The 18,986-nt window shown below is 41.6% G+C and overlaps 1 protein-coding gene across 1 annotated transcript in view; it reads right to left on the reverse strand.

Moving 5' to 3' along the window:
- OVCH1 (ovochymase 1) overlaps positions 1 to 18,986 on the reverse strand; it is a 90,810-nt gene that overhangs the window by 36,412 nt on the left and 35,412 nt on the right. Inside the window, exons 12-20 of the mRNA XM_063446207.1 lie at positions 14,516 to 14,644; positions 12,329 to 12,403; positions 11,737 to 11,914; positions 9,540 to 9,612; positions 9,228 to 9,423; positions 2,717 to 2,862; positions 2,224 to 2,380; positions 2,052 to 2,138; positions 1,358 to 1,582 (exon numbers count right to left, since the gene is read on the reverse strand). Coding sequence (XP_063302277.1) covers positions 1,358 to 1,582; positions 2,052 to 2,138; positions 2,224 to 2,380; positions 2,717 to 2,862; positions 9,228 to 9,423; positions 9,540 to 9,612; positions 11,737 to 11,914; positions 12,329 to 12,403; positions 14,516 to 14,644 — 1,266 coding nt within the window. The remainder of the gene's footprint in view (positions 1 to 1,357; positions 1,583 to 2,051; positions 2,139 to 2,223; positions 2,381 to 2,716; positions 2,863 to 9,227; positions 9,424 to 9,539; positions 9,613 to 11,736; positions 11,915 to 12,328; positions 12,404 to 14,515; positions 14,645 to 18,986) is intronic.

An 18,986-nucleotide genomic window follows, 5' to 3' on the forward strand; every position in this document is an offset into this window, starting at 1 on the left:
ATAGAAATAAAAAGCAAGATGGCTGATCCCATGGGAGGAAGATTAAAGAAATCAGGTGAAGAAAAAGGGTGGGGGGTAGAGGGATCGTTTTTCGTTCCAGTGGAATTGATTTAAGCCTCCACTTGCATATTACAGAAGGTTTATCAGTTACAATAAGACAGTGAAGCTGTCAATCCATGGGGACCAGTCCAGAATAATAGGGATCATGCCATGCAAATAAACTCTCAATGTCTCCATTTTAGGGAGATATTAAGTGTGCAATGTGAAGAAGTTTCCCTTTAAGGTATGCGCAAGACACATTCAAACTGCAGCTCAGGTGCAAAACATTTCTTCACTGGCTGGAATAGGAAGCTAAATGCATTAACATGTTCTGCTAAGTTCTGCTAACTAATGTAGCCCAGGGCCTAGGGAATTATCAAGTTGAAGACAAGCACAGATCGCAACTGGCAAATAGGTTGAATCAGGTCACTATCTAACCATGTGTAGAGAAAAGTCCCCTCCGTATTTCTTAGTGTACCAGGTTTAAAGGACCACTATAGTGCCAGGAAAACACTCGTTATAGTGCCCTCAGGGTCCCCCTCCCGCCGGGCTCTGGGGAGAGGAAAGGGGTTAAAACTTACCTTTTTCCAGCGCCGGGCGGGGAGCGCTTCTCCTCCTATCCTCCTCCTCTCCTCCCATTCGGCTGAATGCGCATGCGCGGCAAGAGCTGCGCACGCATTCAGCCGGTCTCATAGGAAAGCATTATCAATGCTTTCCTATGGACGCTTGCGTGCTCTCACTGTGATTTTCACAGTGAGAATCACGCAAGCGCCTCTAGCGGCTGTCAGTGAGACAGCCACTAGAGGCTTTGAGGGCTGGATTAACCCATTTATAAACATAGCCGTTTCTCTGAAACGGCTATGTTTATAAAAAAAAAAAAAATGGGTTAACCCTAGCTGGACCTGGCACCCAGACCACTTCATTAAGCTGAAGTGGTCTGGGTGCCTAGAGTGGTCCTTTAAGGCCATCAATTGTTTGAGAACTCCAGAACATAACTCCTACATTTTGAACAGACAATCTATGGAACTGTAAGAGATATGAAATAAGGATGCTCCTTTTCACGTGTACATAGTGCACATTAAAAGGTACCTTAACCCCTTAAGGACCAAACTTCTGAAATAAAATGGAATCATGACATGTCACACATGTCGTGTGTCCTTAAGGGGTTAAGTTACTTATATTATTATTTTTTTTTAAATGCTGTTTTGGCATTGAGTGGTAAGAGTGTTTTGTTGGATTAAATTTGGAACAGGGATTCTGCAATTCACATGTACTCCATAAAGTATTTTGTACTATTGCTGCAAAGTCCAACACTTACTCAATAGTGTTCTGCCATTGCTGTTCTCTTCAAAGATTGACAGAGATTCTGATGTACAATTTGATGATTCTGCTATGGACAGATGATCCAGCACCATTTTAATTATTCCAGTAGAGGAAATTCTAATCAACCAAGAGCAATTAAGGCCCCCAGCATATCCATGTGGAAAACCCGGAGATACAATAGAGCCAAAAGCACCTTTCAAAAGCACCTCAGATTTACATCCTGCAAAACAACATGTATTAGCAATATGTAGTGACTTTATTTTTGCGGATTTACGGTGAAACGTTTAACAATGAGACTGGCAATACATAGAGACAGACACCGCCATACAGTCTATGGTTTCACTTTCATCAATGAAACCTGCAGATATTTTCTGCACACCACAAGAAGATTCCACTCTACCCATTATAATGTCTAAGACAAATATACTGCCCAATCAGGATAAGCAATGATTTGGTCTACTCCTGAGTTTTGGTTTTCACAGCATAGAAACTAATATTATAAACCCAGCGTGCCAACATTGTCAATGAATCAATTACTGTAGCTAATTTTGCACCAGGTTACATTTGGTATGTTTAACAACATGGACAGCGGAAAAATCTAGATTATACTTTAAGTATTCAAATGGCATTAGCCAATTTGCACTTAATAAAGGGTCAGTACATGGGCTGTTTACTAGAGCAATACTCACCATGGTTGACGGTCACCTTATCCTCACTGGCCAATGACTTCAATGTTTGTTTCTTCGGTTTGCTCATTTGGTTCCCTTCTCCTTCGACTAATACATAATGAGGATATCACGATCACTGATATATAAAGAGGCATTTCTCAAACCTTATTCCAACTGGTGCACCTGATAATACCTTGTTGTGCAGTTTGTATCCAACTCAAGAACTCTCGGACCTTGGTATATACAAAAGGCTTCAGGTCCGTTGCACAACCCACACCCCAGCTGGCAAGGCCATAAAGAACAAAGGACTTATTCATACTTGGGCAAACCAAAGGCCCTCCTGAATCACCCTGAAATAGAAAATATTTGTTTAACTAAAAAAAAAAAAAAAAAAAAAAAAGGCTGTATTTGCAATCAGTATTTTCCTAATGTTTAAGCTAAATTATTGAGATTTTTTTTAATTATTTTTTTTGGATTGCCTAGTTTCTTCATTATTACCTCTATGCTGCCAGCTACAGTTTACAAATCATTTTTAAAAACTACAACTCTCAACATACACATACACCTTGTTATATATTACATGTAATTTTCATTGAGGTCAAAAGCTGAAATGCTAAATATGTCATGCCTGTTTAAGATTCACAATATTTCATTACGATGCATCTCTAAATGTCAATCCCACTGACCTGACATGAATTTTTTCCTATAGTGGATGGAAACCCTGCACAAACCATGCGTTCTGTGAGTACCCCTTCGTAGTAGGTTTTGTTGCACACATTGATATCCACAATCGGGACCTGCAACTGCTGCAAACGGATGGAAAGTTGCTCATCTATGTAAAAAAACAACAACAAAAAAACAACACAAATACAAATACAAAGAATAAGGGGGCTGAAAGGGTGAACACCAGCACACAGTGAGTGTATACATAATTCCAATAAATGCTAACATAGCGTAATATTGTTTACATATATCCTAATCTATTACAGAGGTAATGGGTCACTCACACAAAAAAAACAACAACTTTGCAGAGTCAGTATTATGCTATGAACACAATAAAATCATATATCCTTAATATAAAGCTCAATACAGCAGTAAACCAAAATGTGTCCTGTCGAGTTCTGCCTTTATGACAATGACACTAATGTATACAGATCTAAATAAACCTAACTGAACTACAGTAGCTACAATGTTCAAATCTAAAATAATATTTTGGACCAGAAAATTCAGTTTTCACCACCTATTGACAGTAAAATGCACATTGATATGCTTTATAATATAGTGAGTTTAAAGGACCCCTCTAAGCACCATAGCCACTACAGCCCTGGTTCCCTCTCACAGTAAGTAGTCAAACCATTTAAATGGGCTGTAGTGGTAATGATCCTTGGAGTTTTCCTTTAAGCAGTCTACAGTTTAACCAAGAGTAATCAGGTCCTTATATACTTTTATTTTTAGGTAAACCTTTAGTAGTAATGACGTACGTCGAAATGAAGAAGAACAATAAAATAAGGAAAAAAAAGTAAAGCCAATGTTTATATGAAACTTTAGACTATTAGATAATAAATAATGCTATACATAATATCTAAAATTGTTTTGGCTTCATTTTTTTCAATTACTAATTGGTAAAGCATAGTATTGAAATTTCAGATGTGGGATGTCCAACTGCTGACTGACCAGGATCACAAATCTCCAGACATTTTTTATATTATTTCCAATATACTAAAAGAAAATATTCTCCATTAGTGATGTCGCGAACATAAAATTTTCGGTTCGCGAACGGCGAATGCGAACCTCCGCAAATGTTCGCGAACGGGCGAACCACCATAGACTTCAATGGGCAGGCAGATTTTAAAACCCACAGGGACTCTTTCTGGCCACAATAGTGATGGAAAAGTTGTTTCAAGGGGACTAACACCTGGACTGTGGCATGCCGGAGGGGGATCCATGGCAAAACTCCCATGGAAAATTACATGGTTGATGCAGAGTCTGGTTTTAATCCATAAATCACCTAACATTCCTACATTGTTTGGAATAACGTGCTTTAAAACATCAGGTATGATGTTGTATCGATCAGGTAGTGTAAGGGTTACGCCCGCTTCAATAGCTACAAATTTTTTGAACGCCTCAGACTCCACCAGCTTGTATGGTAAAAGCTGGCGGGCTAAGAGTTCAGACAAGTCAGCTGTCAGATGCAGGGCAAGGGGGTGACTTTGTGACATTGGCTTCTTACGCTCAAACATGTCCTTGACAGACACCTGACTGTGGGCAGATGAGCAGGAACTGCTCAAGGTGAGAGACGGAGGGGCGGATGGTTGAGAGGGGGCAAGGAGGACAGCAGTGGTTAATGTGGCTGAAGATGCTGGACCAGGAGGAGGATGGCGGCTTTGAGTTTGTGTGCTGCTTGTACTCATGTGTTGATCCCATAGGCGTTTGTGATGTGCGATCATGTGCCTACGCAAAGCAGTTGTACCTAGGTGGGTGTTGGACTTCCCACGACTCAGTTTCTTTTTGGCACAGGTTGCAAATGGCATCGCTGTTGTCAGAGGCAGACACACAAAAAAAAAATGCCACACTGCTGAACTCTGCAATTACGGCATTCTGGTGGTGGCAACAGCATGCGTTGATTGGCGTGCTGTCTGGCTGACCCCGGGTGCCGATGCATGCTGTGACTGTGCCACTAGCTCCTTGCGACGACCTCCCCCTGCTTCCAACTCGTCTCCTCCTCCTCCTCTCTGTCTCCCCATCTGAACTTTACCCCTGTTCCTCTTCTCTTCTAGTGGGCACCCACGTGACATCCACGGACGCATCATCATCATCAACAGCTTCACTTGTATCTGACAACTCAGCAAAGGAAGCAGCAGCGGGTACAACATCATCATCATCACACCGTACGTGTGTAATGGTGCCTGACTGAGACATATCCCTGTTATCTACATCCTCTGGCAATAATGGTTGCGCATCACTCATTTCTCCCAACTGATGTGTAAATAACTCCTCTGACATACCAAGTGAAGCGGCTGTGGTGCTAGTGTTGGTGGTGGCGGTAGGCGGGCGAGTGGTAACTTGAGAGGTGCCCGAAGCTAAGCTGGAGGAGGATGGTGCGTCGAGGTTCTGAGCGGAAGCTGTAGAAGATTGGGTGTCCTGTATTAGCCAGTCAACTATGTCCTCAGAACTTTTCAAGTTCAGGGTACGTGGCCTCTGAACACTGGGCATTATTCTAGGGCCAAAGGGAATCACAGCACCACGACCACGACGGCCCCTGTGGGGTGTCCTGCCTCTGCCTGTCATTTTTTTTTCGATTAGTGGTACTATGCGTGCAAGCTACTGTGACAACAGATATGAGTGGCACTGTGCAGTGTCAGAAGTTGGCAGAGTAGACGCTGTAGGCCTGACACACACGCTTGCAGCAACTAACTGCTATTCAATCTATTACAGTCAAAATTGAATTTTTTTTTTTTAAATGTACACTAATGTTACACCAGATATGAGTTGCACTGGTGTGACACTGTGCCCTGGCAGGCCCTGAAACGCACATGCGTGAAGGAAACTGACTGCTATTATATTACAGTCAAAAAAGTTTTGTTTTTTTCAATGCAAGCTATTGTGACACCAGTGAGTGAGTGGTGGCACTGGGCAAGTGGGCACAGTATATGCTGTGAGCCTGACACACAGGCTGACAGGCAGGCAACTGCAATTACATTACACAGAAAAAAAAAGCAGACTGATGTTCTAGCCCTAAAAAGGGCTTTTTGGGGTGTTGTCCTTACAGCAGAGATCAGATGAGTCCTTCAGGACTGTAGTGGACACTGAATACACTAGCCTAGCTATCAATTTCCCTATCAAATCAGCAGCAGCTACACTGTCCCTCCTCTCACTAACAATGCAGCTTCACAATGAATGTAAAATGGATGCTGTACAGGAGGTGGGAGGGTCTAGGAGGGAGGGTCTGCTGCTGATTGACTGGAATGTGTCTGCTGACTGTGAGGTACAGGGTCAAAGTTTACTCAATGATGACGAATAGGGGGCGGACCGAACAGCGCATATGTTCGCCATCCGTGGCAAACGCGAACAAGCGATGTTCGCCAGGAACTATTCGCCAGCGAACCGTTCGGGACATCACTATTCTCAATACTTACTAAATGTTTTCCCCTGGCTATTCCAGGGCAACATTATATTTGGGTAGCTATTCCCTTCTTAGCTGAATGGAAACGAAAAATGCTATAAATAGAAATACAGAAATACCCCAATTTCGGTTTCTGATTAGCACAAGGACTTAGGATATACTATATATGAAGATAAATGGTTGAGTGCCTTCCACAAAGGGCTAACATCCTGTGCATATAGAAACACTACGTAAGATAGCATTTAGATGACATATTGCCACAGCTAGTTGTACCCCTACCTCCAGTATTGAAAATGGAAAATACTGGAGATGTCCATTAGAAAGAAACTATGCTACATACTGGTCAAGAGTATGTACTGTTATGGGCCAATGCAAATATTACAAGTTTTAGAATGAAAGTTGTATTCTTAAACGGTTACTTTGTCTTTAAAATATATTGCAAAGTGACAAGGTGTTAGAAATGGAACATATTGTTTTTCATACAGGTTTCTTTAAGCAATAACCTCTAACCTACTTTCAGTGCATAATATGATTACGCCAATTTGTCTTAGCTTAATACAAAATCAAGTGATGCATAGCATCTTCAAGGCTAAACTACGTCATCCTGACTTACGCCATTTTGTCCTAGAAATATGTCTATGGCTTAATACAAATAATAATGCAATAACTTCAAGGCTATGCTACGTTATCCTGACCTATGCCATTGTTTCCTAGATTAATGGAAATTCCCCAAGTCAGGGAATTTCCCATGCTGTGTGCCCCCTTACGTTTTAGTTATGGCCTTGTATCTTTGCCAAGTTAAGGGAGGTCCTAAAATGAATAAAAGTAAAAGATGTTCATATATGAACTGTGGTAACCCTAAAATGAAAAACATCTAAGGTATTGTAGCGGTACTTACCCTCTCCAGGGGCTGGCCGGGGTCCTCTGTTCTCACCGCGCGCGGTCCTGCTTCTGCACGAGCCTCCAGTATCTGGTACATTGGAAGGTCTATCGGCTTGTGCGTTCTTTCCATTCTCGTTTTCCTGCCAGGCCTGGTCCTCCCCGCCCGGTGGGCGTGTCTTCAGGGGGTGTACTGTAGCGATACTTACCCTCTCCAGGGGCCAGCCGGGGTCCTCTATTCACGCTCCTCGCCTTGTGCGTTCTTTCCATTCTTGTTTTCCTGCCAGGCCTGGTCCTCCCCGCCCGGTGGGCGTGTCTTCAGGGGGTGTACTGTAGCGATACTTACCCTCTCCAGGGGCCAGCCGGGGTCCTCTGTTCTCGCCGCGCGCGGTCCTGTTCTCTGCTATAAATTATTGTAATGGATTTTATATGCCTATATTTATATAATTTTATTTAATAAAAATATAAAAAGACAAAACTGTATTGGTTCCAAGACAATCCTTATTTTATATTGTATTCTCAATTATTTACATATTTTAAATAGGGGATCTCTTACGGACTATATAATATTATGGCTAAGATTACTGCATGGTTAACCCAGCTAAGTTCTATGGTTTAAGATGTTATAGTGGTAAATAGGGGAACCAGCTGCGGTAACAGTACAATGACATATAAAGTAACTGCAATCCATAAAACCTGTGAGACTTAATCCTGTCTGCTATTTAAGCTACCTGAACACATCTCCAGGCATGTATTTAAAATTCTATTCCTTATCCTGATAATGTTGAAAAAATTTTATCAACATGAATTGGAAATCTAACACAGTAAATAAAGCCACAGGCATCTTTAAACTGCTTGTACAAACAGATAATGTTTAGATATGGGTGGAGATGTAGTAAAATACTGTGGGTCTGTGCATTGTGGGACGTCTTCCTCCAATCCAAATAGATGTGCTAAATTGAATCCATGGTGTAATGCGTAGGTATAGGAAGAAGTTCAAACAAACTATTTATATCAATGGTTATTCTAGGCTAAACTTGGAATCCGTGGCGTACACACAATCCATGGGGCCCCGGTGCGAAACAGATCCGTGGGACCCCCCAGACACATACATACAGATACAGACACCGGCACACACACACATCCCCTTGACAGACAGACACACACACACACACAAAAAAAACACACACATACAAACACATACATATACAAAATGTTTAAGTCACCCTCCTGTTTCCTTCCTCTTGCAGGAGGGTGAATTCCCTGGGGTCCAGTGGGGGCTCAGCCTGATGGGAGTCAGAGTTCCCATTCTGACTCCCTCCTCCTTTCTCCCGCGTGGCTCTGATATCTGGGATGAGTGACCGGGGCAGTCTCTTCCTCCCAGCTCTGTCTGATGTCATCACAGGGGGCCCGGTCGCGCTGTTAAAGCACCGGGCCTCCTGGAAATCCATACCCATCGGGTGGCCTTAACAGCATGGGCCACCCGATGGGCCCCTTCATGTCGCAAATCATGTCGGTGGGTACCCGGTCGCAGGGGTCCGTAGGGCGGCCGGGCCCAGTCTCACCTGTGACCACAGTATGTATGCCAGTGCTTGGAATGTACTCCTGTGTCTATGTATACATATTTAGACATATGTAGAAGCATGCTAATAATATCAAAACACAAAAAATATCGCTCATCAGGCATAGAAACAAAGTAGATGCTTCATGTACCACTCCCAACTAATCCCTACAACGTGGTCCCTGTTTACCAAATTATATATATTTATATTTTGTTACCCACACGTTGGTTTAATTTGTAGTTTTGTATGATTTGTATCCTTTTGATTTCTGTTATACATAAATTTGTCAACAGCAGTATATTTTCGACTTATTTGTGAACGCATTGCTATTTATTCTACTGTGGTGTATTCTATATGTTGTACTCGCTTACATGTCAAAACAATAACATTTCATATTAAAGTAATAAAAAAATTAAGAAAGAAACACCCCAGGTTTGTGACTAGCCAGAGTTGGCAGCACGATAGCTGTGAAAGGAAAATCCCAATAAGTATGGAGGATTGTTTTTCTATTCATGACTACTATGTAATAGCCAAACAATTGTTAATTTTAAGGGGAAGGAATAAGCACTCCAATAAAGATCCACATCAGTGAAATTGGTCAATATGTAAATGCTGTTTAAGAAATAGAGTTACCTTCTTGAATGTTCCCCCAACCTGTGACTACACATATGGAAGATGGGGCAAGAGGTTCATCCACACTGGGCATACATATAGGGCGCACAAAGTCATTAAACTCTAGTGGCTTCTCCAACCAAATAAAGACCATGTCATAATCAAAGGTTTTCAGATTAAACTTTTCATGGACATGGACCATTCTGACTGCTCTCATCTGTCAAAAAAGAAAAGCTGCATTTTAGAGGCATCACCATGAAGCTTGAAATTCTTCAAGTAAAGTTTATTAAAAATGTATAAGGACCATGGCAGATCCATTTCACTTTACCCTACCTGCTCTGTGGGCTCATTCAAGGACCGATCATGTTTTCCAGCAATTACAAACCAATGAGAAGCATCAAGAGATCTGTAAATATAAAGCAACATATTTTTTTCATTTTTTTTTATTCTTTATTTTTGTGTGCATTGATAATACTTTACAACTCATCTCACAATGCCACAACAGCTGTTGTCAGAGCTTCCATAACTATATAAAGACAAAATGGCATGAATATCGTTGCACATTTTCTATTAAATGAAGAAATAGTGACAGTGAGTGCGGTCAGCTACGTCGGCCTAGGGATTAAACGTTTCACTAGGATCGTCAAGGCTATAATTTGCGTGTACACTAATAAGACAAAAACAAAATGAATATTTAACCATGGAAACATATTAGAGTAATAAAAGTTAAATTGTTATACTGTGTGGGGGTGGATCGGTCAGGGTATGGCGGCTACGTCTTTTTAAGGGAGAGGAGCAAAGGTTTTGCATTCCCCTTGCAGACTAAGGTTGTCATAGTTTGGTGTGAACCTGAATTACCCTGAGGCACAGAGGGGGGGGGGGGGAGAGAGGGTTGGTCAGCTGATAGTCAGGTAGATCTGTGCAAGAGCTTGGGGCCTACATGTCAGTGGTTTAATGCATAGGCAGTCAAAGTAAAGTTCAACGTTTAAAAGATAGGTAAATAATAAACTTTATTTAGTGGGAGAATGTCCTGGAAAACTTTCCGTTTAACCCGGTCTGGGTTCAGGTTGTGGCTGCGGCATAAGATTCTGTGGTTGGCCGTCGGGGATAGAGTCCCAACTTGGGGGGCTTCGCTGACGGTTCGGATGGGCCAAGTGAATCCAGGGGGATGTCCAACAGCCTCAGAATTTTCGTGGTCTCTTGGTCTCATGTATGGTGTGCGTGGTGTCGCCTTTGGTAACTAGCAGAGCGTGAGGCTAGGCCCAGCGGTACCTGATGCATTGAGCTCGCAGGAGGGAGGCAAATTGTCACAGGGATCTCCTCCATGCTAGTGTTCCACCTGAGAGATCTGAGTAGAAGGTGAGGGCCATCTCTTCGAAGAGGTATGTTGGCTGGCCCCTGGTGGCATGTAAGACTGCGGATTTGTCTCTGGAACTGAAATATTAAGTCCCTTGTAGCTGTGAGTGGCGCCTTGGCTGGCCTTGCGGAATATTCCATCCAGTGCTACCGCTTTGGCCATTTTCGGCGTTAGCAATGCTGTGAGGAGCTGTCTTGCAAAGTGTGGTAGCTCAGCTTCTGGTATGTTGTCGGCGACACCTCTGATCTTCAAGTGTTTTAGGTGATGTTTGTCTTCCTGTGTGGCAAATCATTGTTCATGAAGCCTATTCTGCTGTCTGAGGTCTTGCACTGCCTATTGTAGCTCTGTAATCTGGTGTTCATGGGTGCTAGTGGTGCCTTTCACAGTCCAAAGTCGTCCAATTAAGCCCTGCAGGTTTTCCCGTATTGAGGCAACGTCGGATGAGATTTTCTTGTGGTGATCCGCCATAAGCTCTCCAATTGTCTCCATAGTTACTGGTGTGGGGGTTGCCGCAGGTGGCGGGAGCTGCGTCTGAGCTGGTGGTGGTATCGTCTGGGCAGGTGAGGGTGCCCCCTCCGCTTTGTCCGACGATTCTTCGTAAAAGTCTGAACAGCCCCCGTGGATGTACGCCATCATGGAACCAGAGGCGTCTTGGGCCTGCCGCCATAGCTCGCCGATATGCATGCCCAACCAGGGTCTTTCAGGCTTAAGCTTTTTAGTTTTCTGACCCATGGGGCTCGTGTGAGTTTTGGGGTCTTCCTGGGATGGGTTTGGCCCGTACCTGGGCGGTGAGAGCAGGTATATTTTGTTTTTGTGGTCTGGTGCTCAGCGGCCATGCGACCATTCGCTTCAGCAGTTAGGCACCGCTTTCCCACATATTCTTTTTTTATACGTTCTTCACAATGTATTTAGATTGTATTTTGTCCTTCCTGTGTAATTCTAGAAAACTAGAATATATGTTTAGGTTTTTTTCTGTATATATTAAATGTTAATGGCTGGTTTAGGAGTAAACATTATTTGAATTGGATTTTGTTGGTTTCATTTATTTGTACAAATTAGGCAGAATTGTAACACACTTTAAATAACTTTTTTTTATGTTTAAGCGGTTTAATGGAACAGCTCTTAATTAAGCATTTCCAAGGCGTGACTTTTCTCGAATAGAATTCTTCTTACTGTATGCAGTGAGCAGCAGACAGGACTGCTTGGGGTGAGATAATCACTCCTCCACACTGGAATGTATCAAGGAACAGTAAGGCCACCTGCCAAGGCCAACAGTTTGGGCAAGCTTCTTCTCCCCCAACAATACGTGGCAACATCCACTGGGGAGACAATGGTGCAATACCACAGACATCTGTAAGGCACAAATAAAGTCATCAAAAAAAAGAGGTCAAACTGTAAAGAATACAGAGTATGAAATCCACATCCAAAATGACCCAAAGCAGACATCTTTAATACAGCTTATTACATTATAATAATATGAGTATCAAACCATGATATTTTATAAACATGGTTTAATAATTATTGAAACAATACAGTAATAAAAAAAATGACTGAAAACATGCACGCAGCAACTAAAATACAGTATCTGTTCAAACTGGAGTGATCACGAAGACATTTATCAAGATATATTGCATCTATGTTTTCTAAACATCAAGACACAGAATATTGGTTTATGAGAGCATAACATACTTTTATAAACTCCCTTTCTAAACCCAGAATATAAAGTTTGCTCACTGACTACCGATGCCAAGTTCTGTGAACCTACCTTGAGAAAGAGACTTTTGTCTGGACGTATTTATAGTAGTAGTAGAATTTCCAGCCATATCAGATGGCACACTATCTGAGGATATAAATCAACACTCATTAATACTACACAGAGTGTATACAATGCAATTAAAATAATAATGCTTTAGCTCATTGATGGTAAATCAGAAAAACTCAAAGACAGTGCCCAAGGATATTGCCCCTCCCATCAAAAGAACAATCTTTAATTAATATATTGTAGAACTGGTTAATATATTAAATAAAATATTTATACTCTGGTTTAGTACATGATTTGACCCTGATCTCCCTTGGGATTCAAGCCCTCAATGAGGAAGTAGGAACATTGGGATCCAGCCGCTGGGATTCCAGCCTGTTCTCTGTCTTTCTCACTGAGCGCCAAACTGTGAGGTTTGATTAATATGGTCTGCCGCAGGCAGAGATAAAGACCATGCACTCTACCACTGGACCACCAGAGAGTCAATATTAAAACCACTGAACCATCAGGGATTTACTATTAACCCCACTGTAGCTTTAGGAATGTATTAACTAATACCACAGAACCACATTTATTTCACTTACTCCCAGTGGACAACCAAGTATTAATTATTAACCCCCACTGGACCATCAGGAAAGATAGCCTCCTCCATGCAAAAGGAGAATAGGGTGAAAGGGCAACATTTTATCTATTTTGTATTTTATTAAAGGGACACTCTAGGCACCCAAACCACTTCTGCCAATTGGAGTGGTCTGGGTGCCAACTCCCACTACCCTTAACCCTGCAACTGTAATTATTGCAGTTTTCATAAACTGCAATAATTACATTGCAGGGTTAACTCCTCCTCTAGTGGCTGTCTACTAGACAGCCACTAGAGGGCATTTCTGGGATTCTAGCACAGGTTTTCTGTGCTGGAGCGTCGCTGGACGTCCTCACGCTATGTGAGGACCTCCAGAGTCGCTAAAATCCCCATAGGAAAGCACTGAAAAGCATTTGCAATGTTTTCCTATGGAGAGGTCTAATGCGCGTGCGCGGCATTGCCGCACATGCGCATTAGGTCTCCCCAGCCTGCGGGCGTGATCAGTCTCCCACGCCGGCTGACGTGATGAAGGGGAGGAGCAGCGGCGGAGGAAGAAGCAGCGACGATAGACATCGTCGCTGCCTTTGGTAAGTGACTGAAGGGGTTTTCATCTCTTCAGCAACCGGGTATGGGAGGTGGGAGGGAGAGGGGAGCTGCAGTGCCAGGAAAACGGATTGTTTTCCTGGCACTGGAGAGTCTCTTTAATGCAGATAATTTAAAATAACCACCCAGTCATAAACGTGACTACCACTTTTACATTTAACTGCAGTGTTGGCACTTTGAGATAAATAAGTTGGTTTTGAGTTGCAGTTTGGGCTCTCAGGATCAAAAAGGTTTATCATCACTGATGTATTTTAGAATGAGCATTATACTTGTGCACGGCAACAAAATATAGTATGGACGAATCATTCAAAAAAAAAAAATATATATATAGATGCCTCAAATTTGGCCATAATTTTGATTTGGCAGAAGTTCTGTACCAAAAAACTGATTCGGAAAGCGAACTGAAAGGGTGCGAAAATAGTATTATAAATATATATTTTGCAGTACACGGACAGGAACATTTTTCGCACCATTTTGGGCACGGATCTATTTGGAAAAAGTAACCAATAGAGGGAAAAATGAGGAACAGAAAAAAAAATTAAAACATCTTTATTTATATATTGTATATTTATTAAATATATAGATTATTTTTTACTGCTCCTTCTGCTTCTCTCTAATCACATTTTTTCCATCAGTCAATCTTTTGTTTGGAGCTATAGGCTTCATTTCAGCTCAGAGTTTAGGAATTCGAAAAATTATCTGATCGGTATAAATTTAGAAAAAAATTGCAGTTCACAAGAATAGATGTGCAACATTTTATTTGCTATTACAGAGAATTTGTAAATGTTCTACATTATATTCCACCCATATTGCTTTTTTGAAATGATGATGAAAACTAAACTCTAAAGAGCAGGATTCCCTTTTCCTTTTGGAAATTTATTGTTACCCATTTTGTCAATTGCATTGATTATGAGTTGTATTTATTAATGAATATAATAGCAGGATGGTTAGGAGCAAAGTATAATAAATACTAAAAAAATCTTTTTTATAAAAAAAACAAAACAACTTACTTTGTTGGATAAAGTCAAAACGGGCTTTGAAACCTGGGTAATTGTTCTCTTGGTCGGTGATGAAATGAATGAACATGGTGTTATTTGGACTGAAGACAGGTGGTGGAGATGTAAATCCGCACAACCTGGCTAAGACAAAGATGCATAAAAAAATTAATGAAAAATAAAAACAACAAACCACAAATCTATGTTTTATCTAACCCCAGACTCTCTTTTACAGCCTGTACCTAAACAACATTTATACCAGTGTTAATTTTAGTTGACTAAAAAACTCGTCTAAAACTAAAATGGCATTTTAGTCAAAAGAATATGACTGAAACTAAATTGATATTTGCCACCAAATATACCACTGCAGAGAGGAAGGGGCTAAAGAGACAGACCAGGGCTTGAGAGAAGACACCTAGAGCGGCTGGGACGACACAAAGACACAGAGGCTGGGGAAGGCTGGCGATTTAGTCAACAAATCTACTAGAGATTTAGTTGACTAAAACAAACAATTCAATAGACTAAAATTAAATGTACTTTTTAGTCAAAAGACTATGACTAAGACTAAATTGAAATTTGCCGCCAAAATTAAGACTTTGCACTCAGGACTCAAAGCCAGCTACCTAAGCCTTCTGTAGATCTAGCATTTCCGCAATAAGAAGGCATCTTATTTTATTAATCAATTTCTCATTTTTGTATTGTATTCCTATCAGTTTACATCCTCTACAGCAGGGGGTCCAAACCCAGTCCTCAAGTACCCCTTACCAGTCCAGGATTTAGGGATTACCCTGTGGTGCCTAAAGTGTTTTTTCCCCTTAAAACACCTTAGACACAACTGGGTAATCCCTAAATCCTGGACTGGTAGGAGGTACTTGAGGACTGGGTTGGGAACCACTGCTCTATTATATTACTGTTTAATTAATTATTTCCATGCTCGGCTCTTGCTTTGTTAAATGTATGTTTAATTTTGTTCATGTCAGAGTGTGATGGAGCCGGCTCCGATCAGGTTTCAACTGGTGCAAAACTCAAAGTCTAATTCCGCCTAAAAAGAAGCAGCTGCCTGGTACAAATTACACCTATTGCCATTCAGTCCTCCAGGAGAGCACTAGTTGGAGGGGAGATGGGAAATATGAAGAACAATAAAAGCACACAGAGCCAGGGAGAACCCTCTTTTCCGGAGGAATGTTCATATTTGCACATGTGATTTGTCATTAATTATATTCAGCATATATTCATCATTGTATTTTTCCTTCTGGCTGGATCTTATGGTTCTGTTTCTTTAGATAAGTTGGAACATCATGATTTCTTTATTCATTAAGTCCTCTCATAATTGATTATTTGAAGGAGGTCTTATCTTCCTTTATGCTTTATTTTTCATGCATATTGTACTTTCAATCCAATTATTGAATTTTGCCAATAGTTAATAAGCTATTGAGATTTATGTCAATATTTGTTGTATATTTTCCATGAGTCACTTTATCCACTAGAATTTATATTAAACTTGAAGCTTGCTTCATGTATTATTATATGCCAGTTTATCTTGATGTATTAAGGGGGACATTTGATTCTCATTTTATGGAACACTAAACTATAGATCGTTAAGTGATAAAATAATGGCTTACTGTACCTTTAACTTCCTGACACTCTGCTCGAGCAGACTACATGTCTTGTTTTATATGTTACTTATGCATATGTTTGTTTTAACATGTGATGATACTCTTCAATTCACTTAATTTGGCTTAATTTAGGCTACAACACTTTGTAATGTTGTATCCCTTATGCATGAATAAGGCTCTGCTGAGCCAAAACGTTGCACTTATTTTTTGGTGAGGTGGTGAACCCATGAATAAAACTTATCTTCATTATCCTAGAGTGCTGCCTGTGTTCTTCTACTTTTGTCTCGGTTGGATGTCAGGTCCCGCCCCCGAAATCAACAAGGAATTCACGGAATTCCTGAGCCAAGTCTAAAATTACTCCCATACCCTAAACAGTACGAATCCTGATTATGTAGAGGCAGTCGCAAGGTTCCTCGACAGGGTTCATCTCCCTAAACCTAAAGAGGGGGCGCTTATCGACCTAAGCTCACGTATAACAGCAGATGAAGTAAACAGGGCCATAACGATGTTCAAGGGTAACAAGGCACCGGGCCCAGACGAGTTCAATGGATCATACTACAAAAACCTTGAAACCTGATACCACACCTGACTGTCATGTACACGGAATGGATGGAAGGGGGACACCCAAACCCAGACCTTCCCACAGCTAATGTGACCCTTATCCAGAAACCGGGTCGTGATGACACGAAAGTGTGGCCAATTACCGCCCCATCTCCCCAATTAACTTTGACTCTAAAATATTCGCCAAAATCCTCGCGACCAGACTGAATTCCTTGTTGACCACACTTATATGCGCAGACCAGGTTGGTTTTGTTCCTTGTTCCTTTGACCTTGTATGGTGGGCTGATAAGACCCGAATGCCTTCGCCTTCGTCCTATCCCTCGACGCAGAGAAAGTTTTCGACACGGTACAATAACACTACAATGAATAGGACTACCTCAGGACTATATAACTGCCATTAGAGTCCTCTACCCCACCCCACAGGCTCAACAGCATTGAGTGGCACACCCAACCTCATTCAAACTTAGCAACGGAACCAGACAGGGATGCCCACTCTCACCCCTCCTCTTCATTATTGCCCTGGAGCCCCTCCTCAACCTAATAAGACAACATCTGGATATCGCAGGTATGAAAATAGCAACAGAAGAATTTTAAGTGCTGGCATGCTCTGACGACATTCTGCTCACGATTACCGACTCGATGTCATCGCTCCCAAGTTTTAGTTTTGGTTGGTATCGGGATATAAAATTAATTTGGAAAAGTCAGTGGCCAAGCCGCTGGGGCTAACAGCTGGAGACGCTGCACTTCTGGGGGAGAAAGTAAACATAAAATTGACCCACCGCCATATTAAATACCTGGGAGTCAAATTAACGTCTGACATAACGAGACTATACACAGAGAACTACACTCCACTGCTAAAATTCCTAACTAAAGACTTAGACAGCTGGCATGAAAAACCTATCTCCTGGATAGGTCGACTTCATGCAATCAAAATGAACTTACTGCCGATATTGTTGTTTCTCTTTCAGGCACTGCCAATAAAAGTGACTAAAGGGGACCTACAACAACTACAAACCACGATAGACAACTTCATATGGGCACACAAAGACACAGGGTATCCCGACACACACTTTATTGACCAAAAGGGCTGCGAGGCCTGTTACTACTCAATCTCCACCTATATTACCTCTCTGCACAATTAACGAACAAATGAAATAATCCCAAGAGGAAAAAAAAAAAACAGGGGTCATAGGTTAGGGAGTCCCGTGGAGTATCACATGTATGTGTACTAAAACGTAACTTTTATTGATCACTCTTAAAATAGACTTATGGTACCCATATAAGTGATAGTGAAGCTTTTGAAATAAAAAATAAAATAAAAAAAAGAACAGGCTGACTGGACAAATGTATATAACAATCCTATATCAAACGGCTGCCAAGTGGTGCAGCTATAACATAATCTGAGGTGTACCACAGGGGCATACCTATTGTCTCGAGTCCATAGCCTTACTAGAGGAGGATAAGAGCGAAGTGTCCTATTGTTATGCCAGACGCTATGAACACTTGAAAAACTGAGAAAGTGTTTTACTAGTTAAACACCCTTCTGCTTTTTTCCATATAAAAAGCCTAAATAACGTGCTAAATAAGATTGTGATGACAAGAGGCCTTGCAAGGTTCAGCTACCTCGCTAATAAATTGCTTAAAATAGAGGCTGTCAAAGCACAATCTGCAACAGTCTCCAGTGAGAAACTAATAATTCTAGTGGCTACTTGCTATATACACTGTAGCACAATTCATCCTCCTCTTAATATAGACACAGAATTGCCAGGTCCTGCATTGCAGTAGGGGTGACACCGAGGTGTAACCTTAAGAGAACAAACCCTGGATGAGTTGGCTGTGATGCGTGACTAACAGGCACGATCTATGATAAGGTAGGTTACAGCAAACAATAGCCTCTGCAGTGAGCCGCTCTCGGGATAAACAGACACCCGTACCTGCAACTGTGGGGGGCCAAGCCTGTTCCTATGATCGATAGGGAGCACACACAAATCTCCTATACAACCGGAGACAAAATGCCCACATAACGATTACAATATACTAGGTACAGAGGCGTGGGTACGAGCGACAAAGCCTTGTATATCTGGGCCATCTATTTAAAATAGCCCTCGCCCTAATAACCCAAAGTCCCCCTGGAACCTCGAGGCTGCTACATGGCTACTGAACTCTCAAAAGTCATCTAAGCCTGTCCTGAAGCCTGACGTGCGTTTCGGTGCTGCTACAGTGCCTTCGTCTGAGGCATAGTGGAGTGCCGACCAACCTGGAGACAAATTTAAAAGATTTTTCATCCAATCCAGAGTGGGGGCATATAG

This window comes from Pelobates fuscus, chromosome 3 (assembly GCF_036172605.1).
Source record: "Pelobates fuscus isolate aPelFus1 chromosome 3, aPelFus1.pri, whole genome shotgun sequence".
NCBI classification, from domain to species: Eukaryota; Metazoa; Chordata; class Amphibia; order Anura; family Pelobatidae; genus Pelobates; species Pelobates fuscus.